The following is a 14,706-nucleotide window of genomic DNA, read 5'->3' as shown; positions in this document are numbered from 1 at the left end:
AGGGGGGGGAATAGTGAGGGAGAGGGAGAGGGGAGGTAGGTACACCTATAATGGAGTGAGAGAGAGAGAGGGAGGAATAAAGAGCAAGGGAGTGAGTGGGATCAAAAAATCCAGGAGATAAAGAAAATATAAATAAAGAAGGTGAGAGGGAGCAGCAGAGAGTGAGAGAGAGAGAGGGACTCTGACCCCCCCACCTCCACCTCCACCTCCATCACCGAGAGGGAGTGAGAGAGAGGGACCTGGGCAGCAGAGGGAAAGAGTGAAGCAGACAGATACCGGCTGGAGGGTGTCTCAGTCAGAGAAGGGAGAGATAGAGAGAGAGAGAAAATAACTAAAAAGGAACCTTCCATCCATCCATCCACCCACCCAGGGGACAGACTGTGCTCAGGGAGAGACAGAGCGACCGACCCGAGGGGCAAAGTGGGGCTGAGCTCTCCCACCTCCTCCCCGAGGGTTGTAGCAATCCCGGGACCCCTCATGCGCGAGTGTTCGGTTGACGTTAAGATGGGGAAGGAGCGGTGAATGGGCTGAGGTGGATCAGGATATCTGGGTCCACAGTGGAGCAGGGTTGGGGGTTCGTGGGGCGATTGCTGAGCAAGACCCACGTAGAGGAGGGGCAGAGTTTGTGCGCAGGGTGTCTGGTGATCGGGGTACAGTTGGACTGAGCCAGCATTGACTTAGAGTGGAGGATGAGGAGGAGCTGGCTACCTCTGTGACCTTGAAATCGTCGGATCACTGGAAGTTTCTGCAGCTTTGGAATTATCTGGGACATAATGTGTGAGAATAGCAGAGGTGAGTAGCGCACACCCGTGACCTGGCACTAGGGCACTGGGGATAAATTAGGGGACAGCAGTGTTTAATACAACTATGTTTCTAAACAGGTCTCCAGTAAGGGAGTGTTGCTGAACAGAGAGACCTAGGAGTGCAGGTTCATAGTTCCTTGAAAGTAGAGTTGCAGATAGATAGGTTAGTGAAGAAGGCATTTGGCTTGCTTGTCTTTATTGGACAGTACATTGAATAAAGGAGTTGGGAGGCCATGTTGCGGCTGTACAGCACCTCAGTTAGGCCACTTGTGGAATACTGCATTCAATTCTGATCTCCCTGCTACCGGAAAGATGCTGTGAAACTTGAAAGGCTTCATAATATACTTTACAGCAATGTTGCCAGGTTTGGAGGGTTTGCGCAATAGAGAGATGCTAAAGGGACTGGGGTATTGGAGGCTCAGGAGTGTCCTTATAAGAGGTTTATAAAATCACGAGATAAGGTCTTTTCCCTGAGGTGGGGGAGTCCAAAGTAGCGGGCATAGGTTTAAGGTGAGGTGAGGAAGATTTAAAAGGGACCTGAGGAGCAGAGGGTGGTGCGTGTGTGGAGGCTGGTATAATTACAGCATTTAAAAGGCATCTGGATGAGTATATGAATAGGAAGGGTTTAGAGGGATACAGGCCAAATATTGGCAAATAGGATATCTGGTCGGCATGGATGAGTTGGACCAAAGGGTGTTACTTTTGTACTGTACATCTCTATGACAGCCATACAGTTCAGCACGCCAACTCCTTCCCAGCTGAAATCCCACTCACAACATTGGGGGGAGGGGGTGTTGGCTGAAACCCCTGACCCTAATCTGTCAATGACCTTTGAGTCTTCCCGCCCAGCTCACTCGATTCACGTCCTACGGCTGTCTGGTTCACGGGTTAGCACAGAGTGGTGAACGAATGGCCTGCGTTCAGCGTGCCCCTCTCGCCACGTCTGGGCACTGCATCCAATTGAAGTGTTCTCGTGCAAGACCTGTGTTTGATGGTGGATGCACAGCAAGCTCCCATTAGCTGCGTTGTGATTACGACCTGACCGTCCTTTTGTTTTGCCGTTTGAGCAATGCACTGTGGCGCAGGGTGTGGGATAAAACCCTTTTCCCGCTCTGGAACAGCACTGTAACCTCGGTGATTGCCTCAGAGAGTGCCTGAAGTAGGTGAAAGTCATCCAAATAAGCCAAAGTAGGAGAAGGGAAGGAGAGTAAAATTAAGAGTCAAGGGGTGTAAATTGAGCCGAGGCATGGCAGGGAGACTCAGTCCTGTGTAAATACAAGGGGTATAGTATGTCGGAAATCTCAAACATTCCTGGAAGTTTGGATGAGTAGGAAGTGCCGCTGGTTTGAGCGCTGGAGTTTGGACACTGATCATCAGCTTGTGTCACAGTCGTGCGTCAGTCAGGCTGAGGGTTGCGTGGACGGCATGTCTCTTTTTTTTGAAGATGTGGTCACTCCGCAGCTTCGCGAAGCTGCAATCAGCGAGGGGATAGGGTGACCATCGTTCAGAAGAAAGGTATCGGTTGTCAGGAAAGCCCCGTGGGTGTCTCAGTCAGGAACAGACTTTCTGTGTCAGTCCCGGTGAGAGTGACCGTTTGCCCTGGGGGAGTGCAGCCACGGCCCAGCTGCACAGTCGAAGGGGAGGTAGAGGAATAGTGGTAGCAGATTCAATCCTGAGGGCGACCGACAGGATTATCTGGGCCCACGGATGTGCCTCCTTGGGTCCGGGTCGAGGATGTCGTTCTGAAGTCTGGGGGGAGGGTGAGCAGTCAGTGATTGTGGTTCAAACCGGGACCAAGGATGTCGGCCCAAAAGGTTCCTGTAACAAGGGGGCTTGGTGGGAGTTCAGAAAGCAGCCACCTCGAAGGTTGTAATCTCTGGATTATTCCTGGTGTCACGTGAAGCGAGTCGAGGTGATCGAGCAGATGAATGCATGGCTGACGGGTTGGGCGGGCGTTAGATTTCAGCATCGCTGGGTTGTTTTCTGGGGAAGGTGAGGCCTGGACAAGTCCGATGGGGGTTGCATCAGAACCAGAATGAGATGCAATACCCTTGCCAGGGCTGGTGGCTGTGGTGAGCTCGTGCATTGGGAGCGGCTTTAAGCTAATTTGGTAGGTGTATGGGGTAAGGGGTGAAGGTACATGGGGGGGGGGGGGGGCGAGGGGGGATGATGCACAGGGCAAGTATAGAAAGCTGGCTCAGTGGTTAGCACTGCTGCCTCACAGCGCCAGGGACCCAGGTTCGATTCCAACCTCAGGCGACTGCCTGTGTGGAGTTTGCACATTCTCCCCGTGTCTGTGTGGGTTTCCTCCCACAATCCAAAGATGTGCAGGTGAGGATAGATTGGCCATGGGAGATTGTCCTGTGGTATGCAGGGATGTGCAGGCTGGGTGGGTTAACCGTAGGAACTGCAGGGTGACAGGGATAGGGTGGGTTGGTGGGAGGGAGGAATGTGTGTGCTGTAAATGAAGGTGAGGTTTTAATATTGATTGAAGACTCAATTACTGCGGGAGGAGGAATGGTACCTTAGAAAGTTCCTGAGGTGAGGCCATATGGGTATAACTTAAAATAAGGAAAAATGAGGGGATGGTTGGGGAAATCTTTTTGTTGGGAATGTACTAAAGACCTCCGAAGACCAATAGAGGGAGACAGATATGAGTCGAGAGTGTGTTGCTGGAAAAGCACAGCAGGTCAGTCATCAGGACAGCATTCCTGGTGTTGGGCTTATGCCCGAAATGTCGATTCTCCTGCTCCTCGGATACTGCCTGACCTCCTGTGCTTTTCCAGCACCACATTCTCAACTCTGATCTCCAGCATCAGCAGTCCTCACTTTCTCTGAGGAGATGGATTGGATTAGATTAGTTTAGCTTCCCTACAGTGTGGAAACAGGCCGTTCGGCCCAACCAGCCCACGCTGACCCTCCAAAGAGTAACCAACCCAGACCCATTTCCCTCTGACTAATGCACCTAACACTATGGGCAATTTAGCACGGCCAATTCACCGGGCCTGCACATCTTTGGGAGGAAACCGGAGCACTCGGAGGAAACCCACGCAGACACGGGGAGAATATGCAAACTCCACACAGACATTCTCCCCGTGTCTGCGTGGGTTTCCTCCGGGTGCTCCGGTTTCCTCCCATAGTCCAAAGATGTGCAGGTCAGGTGAATTGGTCATGTTAAATTGCCCCTAGTGTTAGGTGCAATAGTCAGAGGGAAATGGGTCTGGGTGGGTTACTCTTTGGAGGGTCAGTGTAGGGCCTGTTTCCACACTGTAGGGAATCTAATCTAAATTTAATACCAAGTGTTCAAAACAGTGGATGTCACAGAGGAGTATTGAAAGTGCAGGATGTTACTTCCAAAAGGAATTAGGAGAGCAAACAGGGAACATGAAAAAACCTTGCAGGTAACGTTAACAAAATGCAAAGGTGTTTTCTCACTCTGTTAGGGGTTTGAGGATAACCAGGGAAAGAGTAGAGCGCATTACGGACTGAATGAGTCGAAACTGAAGTCCGAGCTGTGATTTAAGTGGGTACTTTGCATCTGTAGTAACTGTAGAGAAGGATGATGTAGGTGTAGAAATCATGGAGGAAGGAGATTTGACCAAATTAGGATTGAGGGGAGGGGGGGGGCGGGGCTATTACCAGGTTTAACAGGCTTGAGAGTAGATACATTGCCAGGCCCAGATGAGATATAGCACAGGCTGCTGTGGGAGGCAAGTTGCTGGGATTCTGACATTGATTTTCACACTCTTTCTGGACTGCGGAGCGGTGCGAGAGAAGTGGAGAACAGCTGATGTGGTATCGTTGCTCAGGAATGGTGATAGGGAGAAACCAGGGAACTTTCGGCCAGTGAGTCTGAACATCGTTGTTAGGGAAACTATTGGAAAAATGTCTGAGGGTCAGAATTAAGCTCCAGTTGGGGAGGCAAGGATTAATTAAGGAGAGTCAGCACAGTGTTTTCAGGGGCGATCACGTCTGATGAATTTGGTTGAATCTTTTGGGGAGGTTATTGTTGAGTAGAGGGCAGTTGACGTATGGGTAAAGTAAGGCTTTTGACGAGGACTGTATGTGCTAGACTGGTTAGGAGGCTAAGAGTTCTGGGATCAAGAACAGTTTGACAAATTTGATCCAAAGCTGATGAAGTAGCAGGAAGCGGAGGGTGGGATGTGAAGATTGTCTCTGTGATTGGAAGCCTGTGTCTCGTGCATCCCACAGCGTTCGGCGCCGAGTCCCCTTGCTGCATGCAGTCTGCATTAATGATCAAGCCTTGAATGTAGGAGGTACAGTCACAAAGTTCGCAGCTGGCACTGGGTTTGGTGTGGTAATTGGTGAGGAGGAAAGCCTGAGACTGCAGGACAATGTCGACGGCCTGAGTGGATGGGTTGCACAGTGGCAAATCGAATATATTTCCGAAAAGTGAGAGGTCCAGGGAATGTGTGATGAATGGTAGAGTCAGAGGTTTGACAGCGTGGAGAAAGGGCTCTTTGGCCTGTTGTGTCCAACTTGGTCATCACGATCGGCACAGTGGCTCAGTGGTTAGCACCCACCCCCTCTCATGGTTCCAGGGACCCGGGTTCGATTCCAGCCTCGGGCGACTCTCTGTGTGGAGTTTGCACATTCTCCCCGTGTCTGCGTGGGTTTCCTCCGGGTGCTCCGGTTTCCTCCCACAGTCTGAAGATGTGCAGGTTAGGGTGGATAGGTTATGCTAAGTTGCTCACAGTGTGCAGGGATGTGCAGGCTAGGGTGGGTTAGCCATGGGGAATGTGGGGGTAATAGGATAGGATAGGATAGGGAGGGTGGAACGCTCTTTGGAGAGGACCCAATGGGTCGAATGGCCTGCTTCCCCACCTTGGGCATTCGACGATTCTATGACGAATTTATCTATCTTCATCCGGTTTTGCGGCAGTTGACCTTCTGCAGCCTGACATGAGAGTGTCTGTCAGGTGCTCGGTCTAAATGACTCTCCAGTGTGTCGATGGCTTCTGCCTCCTCCTGCTCCTCCATTTTAGGCAGTGGGTTTGAGATTTCCTCAACCCTCTGGGTGGAAAGGAACTTCCTTAAATCCCCACTGAACACCCTGCACCTTATTCTTAAAACCATCGTCCCAATCCCTCCCCACCTGCCCCTTCTGCTGAGGGGGTAGGCGTTTCTCCCCCTCTACCCTCATAACTTCAATCATGTTCCTCTGCCCCACCCTCCCCAGCCTTCTCTGCTCTGAGGAAAACAACCCCAGCCTTGGGCCTAGCTAACCTCTCTTCATAGCTGGCTCGCTCCGGCCCAGGCGACATCCTGTTGAAAGCTGTGCACCGTGTTAGTTTGGTCACAGCTGGGGTGCGCTGTGTGTGTAGTTCTGGGCACCGCGCTGTAGTGCACCATCGAGGCCGCAAGATGTTGCCTGGCCTGGAGCGATTCAGCACTGAAGAGAGACGAGATTGGCTGGGGTCGGTTTTCCTCAAGAGGCTGAAGGTGACATCGGGTTGTACAAAGTTCTGAGGGGCATAGACATTTCTCCTCAGTAGAGGGTCAGTCAACAGAAGGGGGTGCAATTTTATGGGCAGGAGTAGAAAATTTAGGGGGTGGTGTCATTTGAGGAAGCCATTTTCTCCACGGCTGGTGGTGGTGGACATGAGGTGATGGCCTAGTGGTTACTATTGCTGGGCTGTTGACTCAGACGTTCTAGGGACCTGGGTTCGGATCCGGCCAACGCAGATGGTGACTTCGATAAAAATCTGGAGTTAAGAGTCGAACCATGATCATGAATCCATTGTTGGTTGTGGGAAAAACCCATTTTCTAATGTCCTTCAGGGAAGGAAATCTGTCATCCTGACCATGTGACTCCAGACCCACAGCTTGGCTGCATGGAGGCTCAGTGGTTAGCACTGCTGCCTCAGAGCACCAGGGACCTGGGTTCGATTCCAGACTCGGGCGACTGTCTGTGTGGAGTTTGCACATTCTCCCCGTGTCTGCGTGGGTTTCCTCCGGGTGCTTCGGTCTCCTCCCACAGTCCAAAGATGTGCAAGTCAGGTGAATTGGCCATGCTAAATTGTCCCATAGTGCTCGGTGCATTAGTCAGAGGGAAATGGGTCTGGGTTGGTTACTCTTTGGAGGATCTATGTGGACTTGTTGGGCCGAAGGGCCTGTTTCCACACTGTAGGGATTCTAATTTTAAAACATTTGATCTTAACATCTTGAACAACCTGTCCCAATGTCATCTACTGCATCCATTGCACTCCTCGACATCAGGGAGACAGGATGCCTTCTTGCAGATCGTTTCAGAGAACATCTCTGGGACACTCGCACCCACCAACCCCATTGACCTGTGGCTGAACATTTCAACTCCCCCTCCCACTCCATCAAGGACATGCAGGTCCTGGGCCTCCTCCACCGTCAAACTGTTACCACCCGACGCCTGGAGGAGGAACGCCTCACATTCCGCCTTGGGACCCTGTAACCACACGGGATAAATGTGGATTTCAACAGCTTCCTCATTTCCCATCCTCCACGTTATCCCAGTTCCATGTCTCAAACTCTGCACTGCCCTCTGAACATGTCCATCACTTTCCCCCCCCTCTGACCTATCACCTTCATCCACCTATCACTTTCCCAGCTACCTTCCCCCTGAACCCCACCCCTCCTCCCATTTATCTCTCAGCCCCCACCCACAAGCCTCATTCCTGATGAGGGGCTTCTGCCTGAACTGTCGACTCTCCTGCTCCTCGGATGCTGCCTGGTTGGCTGGGATTTTCCAGCACCACACTTTCGACTCTGGGCAACCAAGGGGTGGGCGATAAATTCTGGCCTCGCCGTGAATGATTAAAAGAAATCTGGATCTGTCTGCTCAAACGTGCGTGGAAACCCTCAACCCTCGTGAAAGAACTATTTAGATGAGCCCTTGAAACACGCCGGCATGCAGGGTTACGGGGGAAGGGTGATGTAAGCTGGGATTGGAATAAAAGTCAAGGTAAGGTTCGCCATTGTCTCGCTCGTCCATCGGGCTGCTCTCTGGAGGGTAGTGGTTTAACCTGAGGGCCACCAAACCTCAAGCGAGGGAGAGCTTGGGAGGGAAGGCCCCCTTCATGGTGTCCTCAGCCCGGTGTGGGAGGTGAAACCCATGCTCTGCTTCACGAGCCGGCCATCCAGCTGACCGACGATCCGACTCCCACGGCATTGGCATGGAGACGTGCCCCGTGACTGGATGAGATCAGCCAAAGGGCTTTTTTTTTTCTCTCTGCGCTATAAAAACATGACCCTGTGACCATGGATCTTCTCCATCTCATTGAAAATACCCAGTTCCCTCAGGAGCAGAGGATGGATTCAAAGGAATTTATGAAGGGATGAGATGGAGGGAGGAGAGGACAGGGTCAGTGCCTCAGAGGTTGGTCGAAGCAGAAAGCTTGATTGCATTGAGAAATAATTGCGGTGCTGTAAATCGACAAGGTTATGGGTCAGAACTGCATTAGGGAGGAAACCTTTGTCAGCTGGTACAGCCACAGGAGATCAATTGGCCTTCGATTCTGAGCTGTTCAGTAAAAGACCTGTCTGCTTCCTGTCATATCATCATGGGTGGATCTTCCCTGTGCAACATTCCTGATCAAAGGGACACTTTGCACATCCAGCGAACGTATATCTGGTTAGTTTTACCATTTAACCTGAAAGTGTTAGTCGAAGGTTGTGACACTCCCAAAGGTGTTGCCATTTTCTCGTGTGATGAGGCTATGTCTTTAAGAGGTGTATTTTGTCCTGGGTTTTGATTTTGGAAGAGAGGTTTTAAGACAGAGGCGTCGAGCCGTCTGTTTGAGGCCAATAAAGTAAACAGCTCGTGAGGTCTTGGGGATTTTCTTTAAAGCTGGAACAATAGAAGCAGCCTGGATGGGTGGGGTCAAGATCCACAGCACCAAGACTTTCAGTTTAAGTTTTTCAGCAGTTGTTGCTGGGGTCTTGAAGCTGGGTTTGAAAGCTGTAGCGCACCCCTCCCTGCAACTCTGTTTCTGAGTGTTCTTTTGATGTACCTTTTCCTGGATTGGAGAATTGTAGTAAGCCAAGCTATTTTACTGAAGCTTGCCTTTTGCCAAGGGTGTGTTCATGGGAGGTTACTAGACTGGAACAGTTAATTAGCTACTAATATATGTATTATTTTATTTAGCGTTTAGACAGTTAAGTCAAATCTTATCATTATTTTTATTTTTGTTTGCATTTTAATTGCCAGTGTAAAAATAAAGTGCGGTTTTTATTTAACGTCATGAAGTTTGACCAAACAAATTGCACCCGTCTGGTACTCACCTTAAAAAGCAGGAAAAATTAGGGCCTGCCACAGCCGGTCAGGCAGCATCCGAGGAGCAGGAGAGTCAGCATTTCGAGCGTGAGCTCTTCATCAGGAATGCCCCCATATTCTTGATGAAGAGCTCACGCTGGAAGGGTTGATTCTCCTGCCCCTCGGATGCTGCCTGACCAACTGCGCTTTTCCAGCATCGCACTTTTCGACTCTGATCTCCAGCATCTGCAGTCCTCACTTTCTCCAAAATTAGGGTCTTCTGCTTATGGCTTGAGGGGGTTGGGTCTGGCTCAGAACAAATGTACCTCATTGGGACGGGGGGGGGTCAAGTAACTCGATTATTGAGAAAAGCTCTCAGCAATGTCCATGCATCTGTGTGTTGGATGGATACCGTACCATTTTAAAGCAAGGCACACACCTTATGCCATAAAGGCACCCTAACCCCTCTCCCAACGCCTAAATGTAACACTTTATAATTTACCCATAAATCTCGATTTTAGATCGGACTCACAGCTGAGTAGCAGACTACGTGGTCCCACTGCTCCAAGTCAGTGCTCCACTTTGATCCTTACCTTGTCTAATCAGAAGATCTTCGATACCTCCCACCCCCAATCCTGTCAAGGTTTCCCTGTGAGGGGGGCCTGGGGTAGTGTTGTAGAGGGCAGAGACCTAGGGGTGCAGATATATATCTCTTTGAAGTTTGTGTCACAGGGAGACAGGGTGGTGAAGGTGTTCAGCACACTTACCTTCAATACTCAGACCCTCTGAGCGAAGGGATTGGGATATCATGTTGAGGTTGTACAGGACGTTGGGGAGGTCTCCTCTGGGTCCAGATCTGATCGCCCTGCTCGAAGAAGGATGTTATTAAATTAGGGAGGGTTCAGGAAAGATTCACCAGGTTTGTTTTAAATTGGGGAGGGTTCAGAAAACATTTACCCCCCCCCCCCCCCCCAGGATGTGACCAGGAATAGAGGATTTGAGATGCAGAAATGGAAAGACTGAGACAGTCTTCACTGGGAGGTTGAGGTGTGATCTTACTGAGGTTTATAAAATAATGAGGGCGTATAGATAGAAGTGATGGGTAGCAAAGTTATTCCCCCCTTGGCTGGGGGAGTTTGGAACTAAGAGGCACATTATTTTAAGGTGAGAAGAGAAGGTTTTTAAAAAGAATATGAGGAGCAGTATTTTACACAAAGAGTGGTTCATGGAGTCCAGAACTAGAGGGCATAAGTTTAGGGTGGGAGGGGATAGATATAAAAGAGACCTAAGGGGCAACATTTTCACACAGAGGGTGGTACGTGTATGGAATGAGCTGCCAGAGGAAGTGGTGGAGGCTGGTACAATTGCAGCATTTAAGAGGCATCTGGATGGGTATATGAATAGGAAGGGTTTGGAGGGATATGGGCTGGGTGCTGGTAGGTGGGACTAGATTGAGTTGGGGTACCTGCATGGCATGAACAGGTTGGACCGAAGGGTCTGTTTCTGTGCTGTACATCTCTATATAGTGTGGAATGAACTTCCAGAGCAAGTGGTGGATGTGGGTGCTGTTAACAACGTTTAAAAGACATTTGGATAAGTTCATGTACAGGAAAGGTTTGGAGGGCTGTGGGCCAGGGGCAGGCAGGTGGGACTGGTTGAGTTTGGGGAACATGCCTGGCATGGCCTGGTTGGGCCAAAGGGTCTGCTTCCATGTTGTCTGACTCGGTGAGGACATTGTGTTGTTTCTCTCTCACCGAGTTGCACAAAGCTCCATTGGGGAAAACTGCAGGTTTCTCTGTAAGTGTTCAGCATCATGCTTGGGCAAAGTTATGAAAGATCCCCGTCCTGCTCTAAAGGAGACAAAATTCACAATGACTTGGGCAGCTGACAAATTCATAGACTCCCCCTGTAGTGTGGAAGCAGGCCAATCAGCCCATCGAATCATGGTGGGGAGATGGTGGCGATGTGTAATATCCCTGGACTGGTACTCCAGATATCCAGGCGAGCGCTCCAGGAAAGGGGTTTCAAAATTCACGATGGCCATTGGTGAGGCGGAAATGAATGAAATGAAAGCTAGTCTCAGGCTAGTCTCAGCCATCGGGCTAATTGGCCTTTGTACGTGCTGCAGCCGTTCTGCAATGAGTGTCTCCCTTTTGATAGATGATGGAGAATTACTTCAGGGATTTGGAGCTCTGGGTTACGAAGAGAGTTTGGTGAAGTTAGAGATGTTTCCCAGGGAGGAAGCAAGTCTGAGAGGCGATCTCATGGAGATATTCACAGCCACAAGGTACCTGCACGCCGAGTAGGTGGGGAAGTTAGTACGTTTGCAGGTGACACCAAAATTGGAGGTGTGGTGGACAGTGAAGAAGGTTACCTCCGATTACAACAGGATCTTGATGAGAGGGCCAGTGGACTTGAGTGGAAGATGGAGTTTCATTTAGATAAATGCGAGGTGCTGCATTTTGAAAAAGCAAATCTTAGCAGGACACACACATAGTTCCTTGAAAGTGGAGTCGCAGGTAGATAGGATAGTGAAGAAGGCGTTTGGTATGCTTTTCTTTATTGGTCAGTGTACTGAGTACAGGAGTTGGGAGGTCATGTTGCGGCTGTACAGGACATTGGTTAGGCCACTGTTGGAATATTGTGTGCAATTCTGGTCTCCTTCGTATTGGAAGGATTTTGTGAAACTTGAAAGGGTTCAGAAAAGATTTACAAGGATGTTGCCAGGGTTGGAGGATTGGAGCTATAGGGAGAGGCTGAACTGGCTGGCGCTGTTTTCCCTGGAGCGTCGGAGGAGTATAAAATCATGAGGGGCATGGATAGGGTAAATAGACAGGGTCTTTTCCCTGGGGTGGGAGAGTCCAGAACTAAAGGACATAGGTTTAGAATGAGAGAGGAAAGATATAAAAGAGACCTAAGGGGCAACGCTTTCACTCAGAGGGTGGTACGTGTATGGAATGAGCTGCCAAAGGAAGTGGTGGAGGCTGGTACAATTGCGACATTTCAAAGGCATCTGGGTGGGTTTTTGAATAGGAAGGGTTTATGGGACTAGATTAATTTCGGATATCTGGTCGGCATGGATGAGTTGGACCAAAAGGTCTGTTACCATGCTGTCCATCTCTATGAGTCTATGTGAAAATGTAGCGGGTGGTTGGGGGTTTGGAATGTACCGTCCGAGTGTTCAGTTGGATGCCAGGTTCAATTGTGCCTTCCCAACGGGAGTGTTCTCCGGAAAGGAGCAGCACTTGGTCACCGTGACGGGGGCAAGGCAGGAGGCTGGCAGTGGGTCAGCTGCTCATTTGGGAGGGGCCTGTGCAGAGACGACAGGCCAAATGGCACCGGGAATAAGCTGGCCTCCTTGCCAGCACCCCCACCCCACCCCCCCCCCCGCCTCCGTTGACCCAGCTATGAGGCTTTGTGATGTCCGCCCTGAAGGAGCGGCTTTGCCTGTTTTGGAGCTTGGGCCTCCATCTCGCGGTGATGTGTGCATTAACCTTTAACCCCTGCCACCCAGCCCGTGTACACGCTGGCACCACCTCTGAACCTCGCTGCAAATCGATGGCGGGCTTCAAAAGGTTTCAGAATACCCTCGGTGAAGGCTGTTCGGCCTGTCGCTATCCTGCTAGCCCTCTGAAGGGGCCATTTGGTCATCCCCAGCTCTGTTGCTTGGTTCCCCCAGCAGCCCTCCAAGGTCTTGCCCTTTTCTAATAGTTGTTCAGTTCCCTGTTGAAAGCTAACAACCGAATCTGCTTCCACCGCCCCCGTCTTGAAGAAGGGTTACACCAAAAATGTCAACGTCTCCTCCACCTGATGCTGTCTGTGAGAAAGTTTGTTGCCTTGTACACTAGAACTAAGCAGGATATGCAGGGAAGCGCTTGGTCATGGTTCGGGGTGGGGGGTGGCATTTGTTCAGAGGAATTAAGGATATAAGTTCTTAATGTCAATGGATCAGTGTAAATAAGGTGATAACGTTTGTTCACTTGGGGAACGTGTGGCAGTACTTCCTTGCCACATCGAGGGCTAGACGCAGCGCTCTTTTCACAGTTGGATGATGGATAACTGAGTTTCTAGTTTATATTGAAGACCCTTCACAAAACTCATACTCAGTTGGAAAAGAACTTGTAGTTTAATAAGCTGAATGGAATATGCATGTGATTGAACAATCCTGATACATTTTCATGTATACCACACTGAGCAGATTTGAATTTATGAAGCCCAGTTCCCTCATCTTGACTGTTCCACAATGGGAATATCTCGTTACCCTTACAGGCACGGGAGTTGGAAGATGTTCACACATACACGCTCGTCTAAAGCTTTTGGAAAAATCATGAGGTAACCTCACTCAGCTGACATGCCCAGTACCACTGTCCTACAAAATGGCTTTTTCTTTTAAAATCATCTTGGATTCCCAAAACGCAAATTAAATTCATAACATTCCTGGATCTCGAGCTCCAGCGAACAACACACAAACATTCAATCCATGACAAGCAAGTGTACGTTCAAACCAGACCACAAAGAGTTAACCTTTCCACCAGCTTCTGTCCTCTCTCTGTCTCCCTTGAACCCTTCAGTCGGTGAGTGTAATTTACAGAAGAATGTTTTCTCTCTCTCTCTAACACACACACACACACACACACGAGTGCACGTGTGTGTGTGTGTGTGTGTGTGTGCGTGTGAGAGAGAGAAAACATGCTTCTGTAAATTATACTCACTGACTGAAGGGTTCAAGGGAGACAGAGACAGGACAGAAGCTGGTGGAAAGGTTAACTCTTTGTGGTCTGGTTTGAACGTACACTTGCTTGTCATGGATTGAATGTTTGTGTGTTGTTCGCTGGAGCTCGAGATCCAGGAATGTTATGAATTTAATTTGCATTTTGGGAATCCAAGATGATTTTAAAAGAAAAGGCCATGTTGTAGGACAGTGGTACTGGGCATGTTAGCTGAGCGAGGTTACCTCATGATTTTTTTCAAAAGATTTAGACGAGCCCCTCATTATAATGTCCAGTGAAAAGGGAGCTTGTCTCGTTAAGCCATTTGGGACCTGGCTGGATCAGGATTCCCCACTTTGATGTGCATGTAGCTGGATGAGTCAAGGGCACTCGGACCTGGCAATGAGTTTCTCTTCCTCTGCAAACTTTTTGTCATTTTATTGCTGCTGATCTGATGAAGGACATGTGGCGTTTTTGTAATTGTAATACCAAGTTCTGTATAAAGACAGCTTGTCTGTAGCAATAAGGGAGTAGCCTGAGTGAGCTCTTCGGGGTAACGGCAGGCACCGCTACTCAGGGGTTTAGAACCTCAGCCCAAGCCTGACTTGTAGGTATCTGTGTTATAGCGTAACACCGATGCCCTTGGTAAATAAAGGTAATAATTTAAGCTAAACTGCCTGTAAGAGTTTTATGTTCCAGACTACCACAGAGTACGATCTCTGGGACAAACAAAGAGTAGCTGCAGGTTGAGTCCATCCAGGATTCCCTGAACCATCTTGAATCGGGACTTGAACACGTGGCTCGCTGGGTTCTTCCAGCCTCCTGCTGGTCTACTCTGGATTCCAGCATCTGCACTCTTCCTTCATCTCTCTGTCTCTCTCTGTCTCTCTCTGTCTCTCTCTGTCTCTCTCTGTCTCTCTCTGTCTCTCTCTCTCTGTCTCTCTCT

General features: G+C 49.7%; 1 protein-coding gene across 1 annotated transcript in view; it reads left to right on the top strand.

Annotated features, from left to right (window-relative positions):
* The first annotated feature begins 20 nt into the window (after positions 1-20).
* Positions 21-14,706, top strand: part of LOC122541555 (retinoic acid receptor RXR-beta-A-like) — a 51,525-nt gene continuing 36,839 nt past the window's right edge. Inside the window, exon 1 of the mRNA XM_043678385.1 lies at positions 21-792. Coding sequence (XP_043534320.1) covers positions 774-792 — 19 coding nt within the window. The 5' untranslated portion in view covers positions 21-773. The remainder of the gene's footprint in view (positions 793-14,706) is intronic.

Source organism: Chiloscyllium plagiosum, chromosome 37 (assembly GCF_004010195.1).
Source record: "Chiloscyllium plagiosum isolate BGI_BamShark_2017 chromosome 37, ASM401019v2, whole genome shotgun sequence".
NCBI classification, from domain to species: Eukaryota; Metazoa; Chordata; class Chondrichthyes; order Orectolobiformes; family Hemiscylliidae; genus Chiloscyllium; species Chiloscyllium plagiosum.
This window is presented reverse-complemented; position numbering and strand designations above follow the sequence as displayed.